At 35.5% G+C, this 20,374-nt stretch overlaps 1 protein-coding gene across 5 annotated transcripts in view; it reads right to left on the bottom strand.

Moving 5' to 3' along the window:
* The window catches only part of PHTF2 (putative homeodomain transcription factor 2), a 130,405-nt gene that overhangs the window by 101,669 nt on the left and 8,362 nt on the right, over positions 1–20,374 (bottom strand). For all 5 annotated transcript variants that reach the window (XM_045194006.3, XM_024558998.4, XM_045194011.2 and 2 more), the window contains exon 2: positions 10,036–10,115. In XM_045194006.3, the coding sequence (XP_045049941.2) occupies positions 10,036–10,080 (45 nt within the window). In that variant the 5' untranslated portion in view covers positions 10,081–10,115. The remainder of the gene's footprint in view (positions 1–10,035; positions 10,116–20,374) is intronic.

Raw genomic sequence — 20,374 nt, forward strand, 5'->3', positions numbered from 1 at the left:
GTGTATATTAGAAATACTTTATGTAAGGTTGAAACACTTTGCAATCTCCTTAATTTCTTTGTTGTCATGTTGCTTTGTATTAATGTACTGACTTTTAAGTAAAAGTAAATATTAGTGGTGTGTACATTAGATATTTAATATTTTGAATTGCTGTCACTGTCAAATAAGACTTTAATAATCAAATAAATGATAGTAAAATCTTTGTGGTTATAAATATTTCCATGATGTATGATTTATCACAATGCTCACAGATTTATTTCAATTTGTTTTATAAAATTTTTTGGTGTGTTTTTTAAAACACCTTTAGTACAGAAAAAAAGAGTGTACTGAAAGCAGACCTACGTTTGGGTTTTATCACTAATTTATGACTATGATCAAGGTATTAGGTCTACAGGCATGAGGTTTCTTATCCGTAAAGCAAAAAGTTTAACAAGAACTAGATGATTTCTAAAATCAAACTACCTTGGTAGTTTATTTCCTTCTTGTAACAAAACTAAAACTTAAATTATTTATGCTAGAGATACCCAAAGTGGAGAGTGTGAGGATGGAAAATTAAGAATTTCATGATCAAAATAGGGAGAAAAATCTTAAATGAAAAGGAACGTATTTCAGAAATGAAACTAACCAATCTATTTTTGCTAGAACAGTTCTATTTTTGACAAGTAAGTGACATTAAAAAGGAAGAGGTAGAAAACATGATCAGTGACTGACTGAAGCAAAGAAAGTTGAGGTTTATGAATTATACTTAATCATGATTTTGCTGTGAGACAACCAACATCAACTAAATCCCCACTGTTCTAATGTTGGATATTAGCAGTCTGACATTTTAGGTTTTTCATTTATAAGTAAGAATCTTTTCAGCCTCATGAAAATTTTCAGAATGTATGAAATCAACCCCAGAGCAATTTCCCTGATATAAGGACTATGAAATAATAATAACAGAAATAATTTCCATTTACTGAAGGCTTACCCTGTGTACAACACATGTATCATCAATTACTCATGAAATTACTCCTACACCTGGCCAGGGCAGGATGCTCTTTTTTACAAGTAAAATCCAAATCAAACTAGCCTCAACAAGAAAGAGGAACTTACTGGTTAATGCGATTAAATAACTCAAAGGTCAAGTGAAGGTAATCTCAGGGTGCAGTGAACCCAGAGACCCCAGTACCACACTGACTTGTGGTTGTCTCTTTTCTCCCCATTCCTGACCCACTCTGATGCTGTCTCATTCTCTCTTGTCCACAACTTTCTCCACGTAGTGGTAACACGCTTATAGGCTTTTATCCTTTTAGGTCCTCAATGAAAGAAGCAAGAGTCTTTTCCATGAGCTCTAATAAAAAAAAGTTTGTAGAAGGACCAAGTAGGTCAACAGATACACCTGGACAAATCACTGTGGCCAAGGAGATGAGGTACCATCTCTGGTCTTGCCTTAATACTCACCTCTTTGGCCACATGGAAAAAGGAGTGTGTGCAGCACAGACAAGGTCATTAAAGAAATTGTTGAGTACTGAAAGACATGCTAATTTCTCATCTATTATATTCTAATTCATAAGATACAATACTAAGATTCTTTTAAAGAGATACTTCATAATTATTGAACACTTTAACTACTCTAAAAATTTCTTTAAATCATATTTAAAGTTAATTTTCTTCTGCACAACCCTGTGAAGCACATAGGGGAATTATTATTATTCTCAGTTTATTAAAGAAGAAAAAGCTTGAAGAGATTAAGTAACAGTTCAATAATATAAGCTAGAATATGTCACAAAATCAAATACAAATGCTCTTTCAACCATACCAATACTATAAAGCAAAGTAGTTTAAAATTACATTAAAGATTTAATGTTTCATATGAGAATGTGGCTCAAGAAAAAACCTGTATTTTAGAGAAAATGTAATTAACCCATTTGTTGGAGGCTAAGTATCTCTATTTTGGTAGATTTTACTTTTCTATCTACTACTATAACCAACCAGAAGAGGACTGTATGTGAAACTATATCCCATCAGAATTTCTTGTGTATCACTGAGAATGTTTTCAGCTTCAAGGGAAAAAAACTACAAGTGACTGAAAAAAAATCAGGGATTTATTACCTCAAACAGTAAGAAGCCCCAAAGTAAAATATTTCCTGTTAATTAATTTTGTGTCCCAAATGTCCTGAAAAAAATGAGGTTTTTTCCATCTTTGTACTCTGCCATCCTTGGGTTGTTGGCAAGCTCCCCTCATGGGGGCAAATTTACAGTAACAGCTTCAAGCAGCAGAGCCTCACCTACCAATGTCTAGAGACAGGGAACAGATCCTCTATTTCATTTCATTCATTTACCTTTGTTAAATTAGTTAATATACATAAACCTCTTAGAAAATGCACATAATAAATGTTATGTAACTTTTGCTGTTATTGTTGTTGGGCCTCTTTTTAAGAGATGAAAGACTTATCCCAGATGCCTTCATGTTTCATTAGCCAGAGTTGGAATATATGCGCCCTATCTGAGCCAGTCACTGGCAAGGAAACTAGAAGTCCATGACTGGCTTAGCCTAATCTGGACTCATCCCCTCTGAGAAGTTAGCAACACACTCCCTGACCATAAGGCTCTGTGGAGGATAACATTCTGTCACAAAGTAGTTCTTCCAACAGGGAAAAAGGCTGGGAATAGTTTTGCGTGAGAAACTCTCTTTACTCCATTCCTCTCCACTGTACATCTTTTCTTCTTACAGACCTAAAAGAATAAAAGTCTGGAGGTGCCTCGGGGCATTTTTCCCCAACTTGGAGAAAGTTTTCTGTGATAGGAAGAAATATACCTACTCTACAAAAGCAGGGAAGGAAAAAGAGGCTGAGTCCTCAAGATGGTGCTCTTGAATGTGCTCTGGTGATGGAGTTCCATTAATTCTGAGATAAGCTTCACTACTTCACATGGTTTAGTTCAAAAACCAAAAAATGTCCCTGTTTTGCTAAAGACAGTCTGTCTTACTTGCAAAAAAAAGAAAACTTAAAAGTAAACAACAACACAGTTTTCGGAGTTTGAAAGCTGAGATTTAATACTTCTTAACCATCTGTGCAAGTTGCTGCTCCTATATGCCCTACTTATGTACTTAGTATACACACAAACACACATGCAGATATACAAAACTAAATTTTACTAAAAAGGGAGGGATTTTAAAGTTTCTATTAATAGTTGACAGCAGTTATCAGTCAAGTTCATGTTACTTAGGCTAGCTTCTCATTTATATTACTAAATATATCCCACTGTTGGCTCATATTTAGAAGCCATTAAACATTTATTCAAGCTTTCTTGCTGGCTATCGACTCCATAAAGGCAATGACCAAGATCTAAGTCATACAGTTCCTCCTCAACTCTACATAATAAATTCACTATTTTACTATCTCCATACAGTGTTGCTAGTGTTTTTCTTTCCTTTAAAATTTGGGGATTATTTCTGTGCCATCCTTTTATAATATATTCTTCTGAAGATACCACCTCATTCTTTCATAATCAGACCTGCATATATTTACAACAGAATCCTAGGGGTCATTATTTTTTTTTAAAGGAATACTTAGTGTGTCAATTATCTTTGAACCTATGACTTCAGGCCCCTATTTAGGATGCCTTCCACAAGATAAAAAATGCTCTCTTCTCAGGAACAAAAAACTAGAAAGATCACAGCCGAGTACTGTGTTATTTAAAATAAAAAAAAAGCATTCAACAGCCCAGTAATAACCAAAACTATGATTTTCTCCTGTCACTATTCTTAGGGCATTAAATTGTTCCTCTGAGCTCTGGCTGGTGTGGCTCAGTGGATAGAGCACCAGCCTTCGAACCAAAGGGTCACTGGTTCAATTCCCAGTGAGGGTCCATGCTTGGGATGAAGGCCAGGTTCCCTGGTGCAGGGTGCGTGAGAGGCAATCACACATTGATGTTTCTCTCCCTCTCTTTCTCCCTCCCTTTCCCTCTGTCTATAAATAAAATCTTAAAAAAAAAATTGTTCCTCTGAATTAATGACTAAATATTTGTTTCAATAAGAACATTCAGAGAGAGGAACCAAGATGGCGGCATAGGTAGACACACTGCGCCTCCTCGCACAACCAGAGCTGACAGAGAATCGAACAGCAAGGGGGACCGACACCAAGGAAATAGAAAATAAACATTCATACAGACTGGTAGGAGGGGCGGAGACGGGCACTGGGGTGGAGAGGACTCGCGTGGCTGTGGCGGGACTGAGACTGGCGGAGTGTGGGACAAATGGCGCAGGCAGTCCGAGCACTAGCAGACCCTGCTGCCCCACATTTGCACAGATAAACCCAGAGAGCCGGACTCAGAGTGGTGGAGAGTGGGGCAGGCAGAGTGGCGGGTAGCACCCTGCGGCACCACATTCGCCCACAGATAAACCGGATGAACGGCGGGCAACGAAGCAGACCATGCAACCCAGGGCTCCAGCTCAGGGAAATAAAGCCTCAAACCTCTGATTGAAAGCGCCCCTGGGGGTTGGGCGGCAGCAGGAGAGACTCCCAGCCTCACAGGAGAGGTTGTTGGAGAGACCCACAGCGGCCTAGAGTGTGCACAGGCCCACTTACTCGGGAACCAGCACCAGAGTGGCCCAGTTTGATTGTGGGTATCAGAGTGAAAGATTGAAATCCGGAGGAGAGTGAGGCGGGCGCCATTGCTCCCACTCGGCCCCTCCCCCACGTACAATGTCACAGCGCAGCTACCAGCATTACCCCGCCCCAGTGAACACCTAAGGCTCCGCCCCTTAAAGTAACAGACGTGCCAAGACAAACAAAAAAAAAATGGCCCAAATGACAGAACACTTCAAAGCTCCAGAAAAAATACAACTAAGCGAGGAAGAGATAGCCAACCTATCGGATGCACAGTTCAAAGCACTGGTTATCAATATGCTCACAGACTTGGTTGAATCTGTTCGAAAAACAGATGAAAAAATGAAGCCTATGCTAAGAGAAACAAAGGAAAATGTACAGGGAACCAATAGTGATGAGAAGGAAACTGGAACTCAAATCAATGGTATGGACCAGAAGGAAGAAACAAACATCCAACCAGAAAAGAATGAAGAAACAAGAACTTGGAAAAATGAGGAGAGGCTTAGGAACCTCCAGGACACCTTGAAACGTTCCAACATCCGAATTACAGGGGTGCCAGAAGGAGAAGAGGAAGAACAAAAAATTGAAAACTTATTTGAACAAATAATGAAGGAGAACTTCCCTAATCTGGCAAAGGAAATAGACTTCTGGGAAGTCCAGGAAGCTCAGAGAGTCCCAAAGAAGCTGGACCCAAGGAGGAACACACCAAGGCACATCATAATTACATTACCCAAAATTAAACGCAAGGACCTACATCCAAGATTACTGTATCCAGCAAAGCTATCATTTAGGATGGAAGGGAAAATAAAGTGCTTCTCAGATAAGGTCAAGTTAAAGAAGCTCATCATCACCAAGCCCTTATTATATGAAATGTTAAAGGGAGTTACCTAAGAAAAAGAAGATCAAAAATAGGAACAGTAAAAATGACAGCAAACTCACAGTTATTAACGACCACACATAAAACAAAAACGAGAGCAAACTAGGCAAACAACTAGAACATGAGGGTTGTCAATAAGGGAGTGGGAGGGCGAGAGGGGGATAAAGGTACGGAGAATAAGTAGCATAGATGATAGGTGGAAAATAGACAGGGGGAGGGTAAAAATAGTGTAGGAAATGTAGAAGCCAAAGAACTTACAAGTATGACCCATGGACATGAACTATGGGGGGGGAATGTGGGAGGGAGGGGGGTGGGCAGGATGGAGTGGAGTGGAGGGGGAAATGGGACAACTGTAATAGCATAATCAATAAATATATTTAAAAAAAAGAACATTCAAATTATTTATGACAAAAAACAAATTATTTATGACTATGAATGTCTATAAGTACAAAATGAAATTTAAAATCAGATATTAAAGGACTTCAAAAAATCTCAAAATAAGCCATGTAGAGAATAATTTATTAAAAGGTATCTGATATTTAATTAGATCTTCTACACATATTTTAATACTTTAAAACAATTTGGTTTTATTTATTTTCTCCTACAAATTTCACATCTGATATTAGAACTCAAGTTTACAACAGTCCACAAATTAAGTAATGGTATCTGGGCTAGCTAGTGCTCAGTACTCAAAACAAAAAGATGAAAATGCTACCGCTTTCAAGTGGGAAAGATGACTCTAAAGTGGAGAGCGTTATGCTAAGTGAAATAAGCCAGGCGGTGAAGGAAAAATACCATATGATCTCACCTTTAACTGGAACATAATCAATAGAAGAAAAAAGCAAACAAAATATAACCAGAGACATTGAAGTTAAGAACAATCTAACAATAGCCAGGGGGGAGTGGGGTGGGGACAGTGGGAAGAGGGGATTACAGGAACTACTATAAAGGACACATGGACAAAATCAAGGGGGAGGGTGGAGGTGGGGGAGGGAGGTGGGTTCAGCTGGGGTAGGGTGGAGGGGTGGGGAGAAAAGTAATACAACTGTAATTGAATAACAATAAAAATTAAATAAAAAAAATAAAAAAAAATAAAGTGAGTTACAACCAAGCAAACAAATATTCAAGAAAATCAATGTGAACATGTCTTGATTTTTATCTACAGCAATATTTGTTAGTATACGCTGGATACTCCTGGAGGATACTAATAAAATCAAAGAATGCTATAATGTTAAAACTTTTAAAATCATCTAATCAGGACTTCTTCATCTGGAATTCAAATCAGATGTGAAATTCGTATATGTGTACATTTTTCTGGAAATTTTTCTAAAATTTCATCACAATTTCAAAGGGATGTATGATTGAAAAGAGGCTGAGATTGGGTAAGGAGAGGGAGAAGAAGTCCTGGGGACATTATCTAGTTAATGTAGAGATATGACTAGTGAGACTCACAGAAATGAAATTATTTGCCCATGGTCAAATAATCAGCAAGTATCAGTTTTGGTACTTAAGCTTTCTTTTTCTCCACTGAAACACAGTGGAGAAAAAGCTCTTAAAAGACTTTTAACAGCTCTTTAACAGCTCTTAAAAGACTTTTTTTGTAAACATACACTTAAAAGAAAAACAAATCTGTATAAGAGCAAATTACAATAAAAAGAATATCCTTTTTATCTGATGATAAAAAGAATATCAAGATGGCAAATTAGAGGCATGACTTCAGAACAATTCATCCAGAATAGAGGAGAGTTCTAACAGGGCCATTTCCAAGAAAGAAAAAAACAAAAAAACAAAAAACTGATACAATACCTGAACGTAACTCATTGAAACAAAAGGAAATTTACAGCTCCAACAGAGACTTTGGAGAATTAGAAAAACCAAGCAAAAGGGGAAAAAGTTGCACAGACAGAAAATATTATCACAGTACATGATACTGAGACTATGACACAGTTCTAAATGACACGTATGCAAACATAAGCCCTGAATATGATTTAATCAAAATTTGTAGTCACAGAGAGGGTGGGGTAGGGAGGGCGATTGAGGGGAGCTCATAAAAAAGTTAAGTTGATAAAGACATAAAGACATTTATCATGCAGTCGTAAATCAACAAATAACATCTACAATAAAATAGTCAAGGCAAGGTAGATGTGTTTAAAAACATAAAGAAAATAGTATTAAAAAACTCAAATAGTGTTATTTAACCGGGCCCTATTGCATTTTGAGTAGGGTAATAATCCTTTGTTTCATGGGGCTGTCTTAAAGCACGGGTCAGCACAATGAGGCCTATAGGACAAATGTAGCCTGTTGAACGTTTTTGTAAACTGTTTTATTGAAACACAGCCATGCTCATTCATTTCATTCATTTACATATTGTCTACAGCTGTTTTTGTACTATGACATCAGTGAGTAGTTGCCACAGAGACTTACGGCCTTCAAAGCCTAAACTATCTGGCCCTTTACAGGAAAAGTTTGCCAACCTCTAGTTTACCGTATTACATGACATTTAGTATCTGATTCCTACCCACAAATGTCAGTATTACCCCAAAAGTAATTATGAAAACCAAAATTTCACACTCTACATTTTCAACACACCCTCCCCAACTCCCTACTAGTGTCCAGAAGTAAAACTTTGGTTTGAGAACCACTAAGCTATAAAGAATTTAAAATGATTGTCCCTGGGGAGCAAAACTCAAGAGACTAGGTAAGGACAGGGAGAGAAACTACTAAGGACTGCTCCCTCCCTCAATAGGTCTTGAAACACTAATTAATCTTTCAAAGTAGTCACATATATTTCTTCAAGAAAATTAAATTTTAAAGCAACAAATATATACAGGAATCAAATCTGGTTAATGATTCTGGGGACTCTCTAATATAAAATGTGTGATTACATTTTCTAGATTTAAATTGTGACGTCTGTTGCATTTGCTCTGAAGAATATTTTGGTTGTACACATACAAAGCTGCTGAGTAAATGACTCTCATATAAGAACAGTGTCACTGTGATAACTGAATGTATATGTTATATTCCAACCTCTAGATCCCAAGAAAAGTCAGTCAATCTAGCACATTCTACAAATGATCTTCAGTGAAGTTTTCAATGTTTAACATAAAAAGCCAAAGAGATAAAATGTTTAACAAACATTACTAACTCTCATAAGAAAACATCAAAAGTTTTCAAAGACCTATATAACAAATTTTTAAAAATTTGTTTTTATTTTATTGTTTTATTTTTGAATTAATAGTATGATCAACACTTCCATTTAGTACTTCCAATTTAGTATTTTATTTGAAAATAAAATACTAAATAAATAAATACAATGTGATGTTGTATATCTGTGATATGTTCTACCCAGAAAAGAAATAACACATTTAAGATAGACAATATCCTTAGGTGTGACTAATCTTTAAAGTGTTCTAATTACCACTTACTTCCAATTCGACTAAATTTTATTTTATTTTTATTTTTAATCCTCACCAAGGATATATTTACTGATTTTAGAGAGAGAGGAATGGAGGGAGGGAGCGAGTTTTGGGGGGAGAGAAAGAGAGAGAAACATCGAAGTGTGAAATACTGATTCTTTGCCTCCTGCACACGCTCCAACAGAGGATCACACCTGCAACTAGGTATATGTGCCCTGACCACAATTGAACCCACAATCTTTTGGTGCACAGGATGATGCTCCAAATCGAGCCACCAAGCCAGGGCCAATTTAACTAAATTTTAAAATTGTTTGATCTTCCCACGGATAGGAAAAGCTTTAAATATATTATTTGGTTAATAGGGACCTGAAAAATAAGAATCAAAAGTGTTTTAAAAATGTGAAAAAAATATAATTCACTACATACACCAAAAGTCTAAGATACTACATTTAACAATATACATTTTAAAAAGTATAAACAACACTCTTCAGGAGTTAACAGTACACTGTATTTTTTTGTAAAAAGGCATTTATTCTCTTGAATTTTATAAAGAGAATATTACATTGGTAAAGCATATTTTGAAATGTATAGGATGACGCAGGTAGTTAAGTAGTTATGACAATAATACTACAACATCAAAATAAACATTTTAATACTACAGTTTGAAGAATACAATCTCCAAAGGCTAATTTTACTATAAAGATTCAGCTGTTGAATTGTAATTTATAAGAAACAGATTAAAACTATTCTATCTCTTGAAATAAAATAGTTATAAAATTATAACAGCTCTACTAACCTAGCTTTCTTTTAAAAGAAGTACAAGAAAACATTTAATGCCTTTATAAAATGCTAATTATATTCATAATCTTGGAAATTTGGTTTACATTATGACTGGAAATAATTACTCTAACAACTTTGAAAATGTGGATTTCAAAATGGAGAAAAAATGTTTTTAGGCATCATCTCTCTAATTTACTTAGAAGTAAAATTGGCACAAGGAAAAATATTCCCCTTTCCATTCAAAAGATCCTGAAATCTATTTGTCATTATTATAGGTAATTGACATAAATCCACAGTATTTACATACACACAGAAAGCATTTTTAGAATAAAAACATTTAAGAGGTTAAAAGCTTTGATTATCAACTTACCTTTTTTTGATACCAGACTATAGCATCAGTGACTTTGGACGCCATTTATTCCACTGAAATCACACATTCGTCATTTTAAGCTGCGCAAGAGAGAAAAACATGCTAATGACTTTACTTCCACCTTCCAAAAGGAAACTGAGCAACATGCATATCTAGCACTCTGGTTACTTGTAGAGCAAAGGGTGTATGACTACACTTACATTACACTCTTCCTCATTACTATTTTAGCAACAGGTTCTCTTAAGTAAACAAAATCAGTTGCCATAATAAAAGAAGGATCTTTCAATGTGAATATAACACTTGAATTTTCTTACAAAATAGCTGAATCTTTTTTTAATTAGCTCTTTATATAAATTTCAGAATTTCCTAGATTATACTGGAAGTTTTTCATTTATAAATTCATATATGATAGGAATTCATTCAGCAACAGATGAGTTTTGCTGCAGTTTCTGTCTAGGAACTGGTGTCAACTATTGTTGCTAAAGGACGGCTTGATAGAGATGCCAAAATTTATAATCACATTTCATTTTCCCTGATAGTAAACACAAAATTGAACTAAAATTAAATAACCAGAGAAATCTAATTAATTTATGTTAAATACAGCCAACATTAGAGTTCATTACATAGGAAAATTAATATGGACTTCCCAGATATCACAGATTGCTAATATTTAGAAATTTACCACAGACCATTTCACAAGCATCTTTTTTGTTTGTCTAAACAGTTTTTAGAGAAGAAATAATTCCTAGAGAGAATTCCAGACTGATTCCAGTAACACTTTTCTAGTTGAATCACCAGGCTGGATAGAAGTTATTATTAAGGATCCCTCTGGTGTGTTATTAAGGATGAGCTTAAGGTTCAAACATAGGTACTTTCCCCAGAACTCATTACAAACCAGGATCACTCAAAGCTACCAGAAGCTCAGGGAAATCCTGGAAGTAAAGCACCCTGCTGAGCTGATCCTAGCACATGCAGATCTACAAATGGAGAGATTCTACCACTGTACAATTTGACCAGACTCAACATAATACCAGATGTTTCTTTATCACTCTTGGGCGCATATCAAGATTCAAATATAATAATTGTGATCAGCAAGTTCAAATGTTAGAATGATCAACCTGTAAAATTGAAGGCGGAATTTACTTAATGTATGTTTTATAGTGTTATATATCAATTATTTTATTACCTTTCCTAAGATACTGATGCCATCCTTAACTGATCAAATTCAAGCAAATCATGTCTTGAAATTCCTGAAAAAATGCCCTAGCATTTCTCATAGGAGGAGCAGAGTCCAAAGACCTGGGTTCAAATACTGTCTTCCTCTATCTAATAGGTAATATTGAAGGAGTTACTTAATCTATTGGACATCAGTTGCTTTCACTTGCACAATAGAGATAACTGTACCTATCCATCTCTTATCAAGGAAAAAAATCTGAGCTGTTCTAAGTTAAATTTAACAGCTGCTGAACAATAAGAAAGTGACGTAACAGTCGGTTAATAGCTGTAGATCAGCTATGACAAAAGACTGCTCACATTTCTGCATTTCTGTTGGAATTTAGAATTATTTTCCAGGTGGCTATTTCCGCAATTATCCAAAAGAGAAAAGCCAGGAACCATAGAAACCCAGAAGTCTCCATTTCTTATTTACACATGAACCTTCCAATCTGCTGCCCACAGTTAATTCACAAAAGTGGATACATCTTCCTTGCAGATTCTGGCTGCATCTATCCTAGAACTAGCCCCATTTCAACTTCTCCTATCCTCTTTGTCCATAACTAAAGTAGTAAATCCTTTCAAATGGCTTACATCTTTCTTTCCCCTGCTTGATGTATAAAAAACCCCTGCAAAACTCCAGAACGACTGACAAGACATGCTGTCTTTCCTCCCTAGCCATGCTGGTGGTGGTTTAGACCCCATGCCCCAAACCAATCTTCTTTGTTGTCTTTTTCTTTCTTTCTTTTTTTTTTTTGCTACCAATTGCCTAATAAACCCTTTCTTATAAAAATAATTTCAACTTGGAAGTTAAAAAAAATTTTAAAGATTTTATTTATTTACTTTTAGAGAGAGGGGAAGGGACCTGGCCTGCAACCCAGGCATATATCCTGACTGGGAATCGAACCTGCAACCCTTTGGTTCACAGGCCAGGACTCAGTCTACTGAGCCACACCAGCCAGGGCAGAAGTTAAAATTTTTGTTTAACACCATTATGTTAATACCCTTCTGTTATGTTTTTGTTTAATATCCTTAGAAGTTTTGTGACTGATAATATAATATACATAAATGCTACCACAGTCTAGTACATACAATGAATGTTCAATTATAATTATTTTTATTATTGTTTTATTTTTTTAAATACTGCAATCCAGGAACTGGCAAGTATTTATATGTTTTAAACATGGCAAACAGTTTAGAGAAGGAATACATGCAATCAGTTTTTGTTGACCTTTAAAATAAAAATAGCTAGCTAATTATCATAAAATCACAATGTCAATTCTCAACTACATACACATGGATTATTTAGATTTCAAAGGTCACCTCTGCTGAAGTTTCTTAGTCAGGTATGGCTACCTCCATATCTCTCATCACAGTTTTTTGAGGAAGCTTTCTCTTACTCACTTTAATCTCCCATTTTGGTTTTTCTGTCCTGGAGAGTTCTGGCAGTGATTCATTTACCTTTATCCATATTTCATCCTAGAGGTTTTTCTCCATTGACTCTGCTAGGAGACTATTCAATACAATATTTCACCTCCATTATACAGAGTGGGCAACAGTACGTTTAGCGTTGTTTGGAAAAATAAAAATTAATAAGTAGTAATACAAGAACAAACTCTGTATTTTGTATACTCACAACAGTAAACCTACCTTTGCCCATCCTTGTATTTGTTTGTCAAGACAATCGTGTATGTTTTCCAAACTGGTTATAACTTTCCCTCTCTCCCTACTCCTGGCCCCCATGCCTCGCCAAATGCAAACTACAAAACATGATGCAAAAATTATGACAATATTAACTTTTCACTTTACTGCCTTTTCACTTTACCCAATTTTTAGGGTTATTCCAGATTATCTACCAAGATAAAGATCCTCTCTCTTAATCCCTCAGAAGTGCAAAAATGATGCATTTCATATACAAAATGTGAAAGGATATTTTATTAACCCAATCAATTAAAAGTATATGATATTTGCCCTGTCTGGTGGGGCTCAGTGGTTGAGCACCAGCCTGCGAACCAAAGCATCGCTGGTTTGGTTCCCAATCAGGGCACATGCCTGGGTTTCGGCCAGGTCCCCAGCAGGGGACTCGGGAGAGGCAACCATACACTGATGTTTCTCTCCCTCTCTTTCTCCCTCCCTTCCCCTCTCTAAAGAATAAATTAAATCTTTTTAAAAAAATGTATATGATATTTAATATATTTGGAGAATACTTAAGTGGTCACATGTAAATAGTAATTATTTTTTTAAATTGTCAATGAAAGTGAGGAAAATGCCTGCTTCAAATAAAATGATCTGAAAGGTAATTTTTTATATACTTTGATTTATACCAACTGCACTTAGAAAGAAACTTCAAAAATCAACTACACTAACTATATAAAATGTTCTAAACACTTCAATTATATTTATTTGGATTTATAGAAATAAAAATTCAGTCACTTTTGTTTTAAAAACAGAAAAACACCTTTCATTAGTAATGGTAAAGTTTGCCTTGCAAACTCCTATAATACCTTTTCCACTGTGTCAACAACATTTCTGTGACACAAAGTGGCTCACGCCTATTTTTAAAACAGTTTCTACAGCATGATGAGATAGATTTCTGAATCAGACATCTGACGAAATGCACTTGAAGACACGCAAACTTCACATGAGTATAAAAAACAAAAAGTAATAAATCAACAAATGATTTTATGAATAAAGATTATTTCTAAAGCTTTTCCAATTTCTTTCATTCTGACAGTCCGGAAATACAGGTTTATAATCTCTTTTATGTTAGGTCATGTTATATAACTTTTAATGCTAAATTATGACATTCAAGTTAATTTACACTAAAAAAGTAGCAAAGAAAGCTTACTGGGTACCGTGAACAGAGAATCTCAATCTTTTTCAATCAACCAATCTGACAGATAAATGGATATTAAGATATGGAAATGACCCAGTAATAAAACCACAGAGTTAACTGCAGACATAATATTTAAACCTTATTATAGACATTAATTATCTTTTTATTTTTTTTAATTTTGTGCAAGAATATTTGTGAGGCATTTTCACATTTTATTTTTTACTGCATTCACTGTAGTGACATTGGTTAATATAATTATATAGGTTTCAGGTGTACAATTCTATAATACATCATTTGTACATAGTATTGTGTGTTTACCACTGCAAGTCAAGTCTCCGACCATCACCATTTATTCCCCCTTCTCCTCTTCTAATCTTCCTCCACTCCCCCCTTACCTCTGATAATCACCATACTGTTATCTATACCTGTGAGTCTTTTTTGTTGTCGCTGTTGTTTTACTTAATCCTTTCCCATTTTTCACCCATTCCCACAACCCCCATACTCTCTGACAGCTGTCAGTGTGTTCTCTATGGGTCTGTTTCTATTTTGTTAGTTTACTTTATTAGGTTCCACACGAGTGAAATTCTTTGCTATGTGTCTTTCTCTGACTGGCTTATTTCACTTAGCATAATGCTCTCCAGATCCATCCACACTGTTGCAAAAACTAAGATTTCCTGATTTATTTTTTAGGGCTGAGTAGTACTCCATTGTGTAAATGTACCACATATTTTTTACCCCATCATCTACTAACGGACACCTGAGCTGCTTCCAAATCTTGACTATTATAAATAATGGTGTATATATTCTTCCAAATTAGTTACTTGGGTTTCTTCAGACATATTCCCAGAAGTGGAATCACTAGGTCATAAGGCAGTTCTATTTGTTAATTTTGTGAGGTAACTCCATACTGCTTTCAACAGTGCACGAGGGTTCACCTCTCCACTCCTCGCCAACACTTGTTGTTTGTTGATTATTGATGACAGCCATCCTGACAGGCGTGAGGTGATATCTCACTGTAATTTTAATTTGGATTTCTCTGATGATTAGTGACAGTGAGCATCTTTCCATATGTCTAATGGCCAACTGTATGTCCTCCATGTCTATTCAGGTCCTTTGCTCGATTTTTAATTGGATTGTTTGTCCTCCTGGTACTGAGTTGTATAACTTCTTTATAAATTTTGGGTATTAACCCTTTATCAGATGTATCATTGGCAAATATATTCTCCCATTCCATGGATTGTCTTTTTATTTTGTTGATGGTTTGCTTTGCTGTGTAAAATCTTTTTAGTTTGATGTAGTCCCATTTGTTTATGTTTTTATTTTGTTTTCCTTGTCCAGGAGATATATAAGGAAGAAAAAAAAAAAAACAATTGCTATGAGAAATGTCTGAGATTTTACTGTCTTTCTTCTACGACTTTTATGGTTGAGTCTAATATTTAAGTTTTTAATCCGCTTTTGAATTTATTCTTGTGTATTGTGTAATAAGGTATTCTAGTTTCATTTTTTTGCATGTATCTATCCAATTTTCCCAACACCATTTACTGAATAGACTACCTTTACCCCAATGTATGTTTCTGCCTCCTTTGTCAAATATTAATTGATAATAAAGGTGTGGATTTATTTCTGGGCTCTCCATGTCTGTATTTATGCCAGTACCATACTGTTTTGATTATTATGGCCTTGTGGTATAGTTTGGTATCAGGTAGTGTAATTCCTCCAACTTTATTCTTCTTTCTTAAGGTTGCCATGGCTATCTGAGGTCTTTTGTAGTTCCATATAAATTTGTGGTTCTAATTCTGTGAAATACACCATTGGTAGTTTGATAGGAATGGCTTTGAATCTATAGATAGCTTTGGGTAGTGTGGACATTTTAATGATGTTAATTCTTCCTATCCATTAACACAATATACTTCCACTTATTTGCATCTTCTTCAATTTCTTTTTTTTTTTTTTTTTAAAGATTTTGTTTATTTATTTTTAGAGAGAGGGGAAGGGAGGGAGAAAGAGAGGGAGAGAAACATCAATTTGTGGTTGCCTCTCACGAGCCCCATACTGGGGACCTGGCCTACAACTCAGGCATGTGCCCTGACAGGGAATCAAATTGGCGACCCTGGAGTTCACAGATTGGAACTCAATCCACTGAGTCACACCAGCCAGGGCTCAATTTCTTTCTTCAGTGTCTTATAATTTTCTGAGTACAGATCTTTTACATCCTTCATTCAACTTACTCATAGGTATTTTATTCTTTTTGAAGCAATTGTGAATGGGTTGTTTCCTTAGTCTCCCTTTCTGATAGTTCATTGTTGGTGTATAAAAACACAACTGATTTCTGGATATTTATTTTGTATCTTGCTACTTTACTAAATTCATTTATCAGTTCCAGTAGTTTTCTACTCGAATCTTTAGGGTTCTCTATATACAGTATCATGTCATCTCCACATAATGACAGTTTTACTTCTTCCTTCCAATTTGGATGCTTTTGATTTTTTTTTTTTTTTTGGTCTGATTGCTTAAGGCTAGGACTTCCAGTACTATATTAAATAAGAGAGATGATAGAAAACATCCTTGTCTTGTTCCCAATCTTAAGGGAAACACTTGTAGTTTTTGCCCATTGAGTATGCTGTTGGCTGTGGGTGTGTCTTATATGACCCTTGTTACATTGAGGTATGTCTCCTCTATTCCCACTTTGCTGAGTTTTTAATCATAAATGGGTGCTGGATTTTATCAAACGCTTCTTCTGCATCTATTGATATGGTCACGTGGTATGTGGTATGTCACGTTTATGGATTTGCAGATATTGTATCAACCTTCCATCCCCAGAATGAATCCCATTTGATCATGGTGTATGATCTTTTTAATGTACTGCTGGATCCGGTTCGCTAATATTTTGTTGAGGATTTTAGCATCTATGTTCATCAGGGATATTGTCCTATAATTTTCTTTCTTTGTAGTGTCTTTATCTAGCTTTGGAATTAGGATAACTCTGGCTTCATAAAATAAGCCTATGTGTAATTCTCTCTTTGACACTGCTTTAATCATCACACCTTCTCAAAACGTCTGAAATTATTCTTTACAATGCAAGGTTCACACAAAATGCATTTATGATCTCAAAGACCAGGATAGAGGGAAAAAATGACTACAAAGATATAGTATGTTAAGTCCGCCTTATAGAATTTCACTACAAATAGAGTAATATAGAGGGGTATTCTTCGCACAACTGTAACCAAAGATATCAGGTTTGTAACCATTCCCTATGTCAGAAAAAAATCACTATCAAATAATATACATTATGTTGCAAAATACTTCCCTCATTATTCTGAAACAAGTTTCTCTGTTCCGCCATGATTTACACTATGCTCAGAAAACAATTTATGTCCACTTCTGACAGTTTGCTGGTGCTGTTATTCCCATTTCCTTTCTCTACTTATCCATCCTTCTAACTCAGATCAAATACAACTTCTTCTAAGATGAAGTTGCCTATAAGTGTTCATTTGGACTAAAAAATGTTGAAGCCTGATGTCTCTTTCAGCACTGATCTATAGTAATAAATCTTGCATTTAAAATAAAATGCCAAGTATTACAGACATACATGTTATTCGATCACATGTAAAAACTCTTAAGCAAAGAAAGAGGCATCTTTCTTCCTTTGTGTCTCACTAAGTACCCAGTAAATTATAATATGCAGTAGAGGAACTAGAGCAGAGAAAAAAAAAAAGACTAAGCATCAAGAGAATTAGGTTCTAGATTCAAATTCTGACACCAAGAGCTATGTGCTTTTGAATAAGTTACTGAGTTCTCTCAGACTCAATTCACACCAGTACCACCGAGCCAAACATTCCACAACTCAATAAAGGTTAAATAAATAACAATATGAATAGTTTACAGAGTTCCTCTGAATTTCTTTACCAATGTACCCCAAAACATTAATATTAGTGAAATCGGGTCTATATTTATGGAGTGTAACATAGGGAAACCATTAGACAAAATGGATAACATATTATTAAAAGAAGTTTCTGTAACTCCCCTCAGGCTCTGAACAAATTGTGATCCTCAAAAACCTTTATTTATATCACTCCCTACTGCTCTTAGAATCATATTTAGATTCTACCTCTCAGAATTGTATTTAGAACACCTAAAATTTCATCCTAACCTATTTACACAACATCACTGCCCACCATCTTCTCATATATCCTATGTTTCAACCTTACCACATTTCCTACACTTTTCTACCTGTGCCAAAGTGAACATTTCTTCTCTTTCCAAAACAAGGGGATTTCAAAAATACCTCCTCAATTCCACTTTCTCTAAAAATTTCTCCAAAATTCCTCCATTAAAGATTTCTCATCCTGTTCAGTGTTTCCATTACACATATATTCTGTTCTGTACAGACTTTTCTGTACTTGTCCATATGTGCCCTCACCCCTATCCCTAGTTTCTTAAAGAGCAATCCAATGTCTTCACTATCTCTACATTCACAGTTTTATATATATACTGCTGACCCTAGAACAATGTGGGAGTTAAGGGAGCCCACCTGTTTCCCATCAAAAATTTGTGGATAACTTTGACTCCTCCCCCACAGTTAAGTAGTCCCTCTGTATATGCAGGGAGGAGGGATTGGTTCCAGGACCCCCACGGATACCAAAATCCACATATTCTCAAGTCCCTTACATAAACAATGGCAATCCTCAAGTCCCTTACATAAAATGGCATAGAACAATGCATACTGTTGACCCTCCATATCTGCCAATTCTCAACTGCTGATTGAAAATGCTATCTTAGATCTGCAGTTGGTTGAATTTGCAAATGTGAAACCTGGGAACATGGAGAGCCAACTATATATTTATTGGAAAAAAATCTGGGTATAAGTGGACTGACATTTCAAACCCCTGGTGTTAAAGGTCAACTGTATTAAACACAACGCTTACAAACCAAATAAAAACTTGCCAACCAAAGCACCATCAAAGAGGAATGAATTTAAGGACCAGAACTGAGAATTCTACCAGTCCAACTCCTATACTACCCCAACATGAGCATAAAGACAGAAACCATACTCTTTCCTAGCACTGAAAGGTACAAACATATTGTGAAGTATATAAACATGGCTGATTTATTTAATGATATATGACTCAATCAACCTATATATAATGATTTGCAAACACAAAAAGTACAATGAAGAGAGTTAAGGTCAAACCTGCCAAGTCTAGTCTAAATCTATTCTCAAATGCCACAGTTAAATATAACTCAGTTGCCTCCTCCACAGCTAAAATTAGCAATTTTTAGACTTCAGAAACTGGAAACAAAGCTGTTCTGTCCTTAAAAAAGTAATAAATGCTAGGTTCAAATCAAATTTTTTTGTACTAATAATTAAATTAGAAAAAAAGTGAAAACTCTCATAGGGAGTAGTCCTTCCTTACCTACAGAAAGTACGTTCCAAAATCCTCAATGAGAGCCTGAAACCACAAATAGTACTAAACCTTGTATTTACTATATTACTTCCCATACATAAACACCTACCAGAAAGTTTAACTTACAAATTAGGCGCAGTAAGATTAAAAAACAGTAACTAATAATCAAATAGAACAGTTGTAACAATATACTGTAATAAAAGTTATACACATGGCTTTGGGGCCATTATTAAGTAAAATAAGGGTATCCTGAACACAGGTGCCCTGTGATACCAGGACAGTCGATCTGATAACTGAGATGGCTACCAAGTAACTACCAGGCCAGGACTGTGGACACATTGGACAAAGGGATGATGTGTATCCCCCTGAACGTAGCACCATGCTACCCAGAATAACGAGCAATTTAAAACTTACGAGTTATTTATTTTTGAAATTTTCCATTTAATATTTTCAGACTGCAATTGACCACAGGTAACTAAAAACCATGGGAAGCTAAATCGTGGATAAGAGAGAAGGGAGAGCTACTGTACTAGTTACAGGTATAGTACCTTCTACTCATGTAACCTATACATAGTTTAAATTTCTTGGAAAGTTTTTAGTTCTTCATGTGGAATGAGGATATTATTTCATGGAAATGCTGTGCAGAATAAATACCACACCCTATTTGTTTAAAATTATTCAGTCAAATTTGTAGAGACAGAAAGTAGAAGGGTAGATGCCTGGATCTGGGGGCAGGGAAGAAAGAATAGTTGTTTAATGGGTATAAAGTTTCAGATTTGCCCAATGAAAAAGTTGTGGAGAGCTCTTTCACAACAATGTGAATATACTTAATACTACTGAAGTGTGTGTTTGTAAATGGTTAAGATGATAAATTTTATGCTATGTG

The sequence above is a fragment of the Desmodus rotundus genome, chromosome 6, assembly GCF_022682495.2.
Source record: "Desmodus rotundus isolate HL8 chromosome 6, HLdesRot8A.1, whole genome shotgun sequence".
Taxonomy (NCBI): Eukaryota; Metazoa; Chordata; class Mammalia; order Chiroptera; family Phyllostomidae; genus Desmodus; species Desmodus rotundus.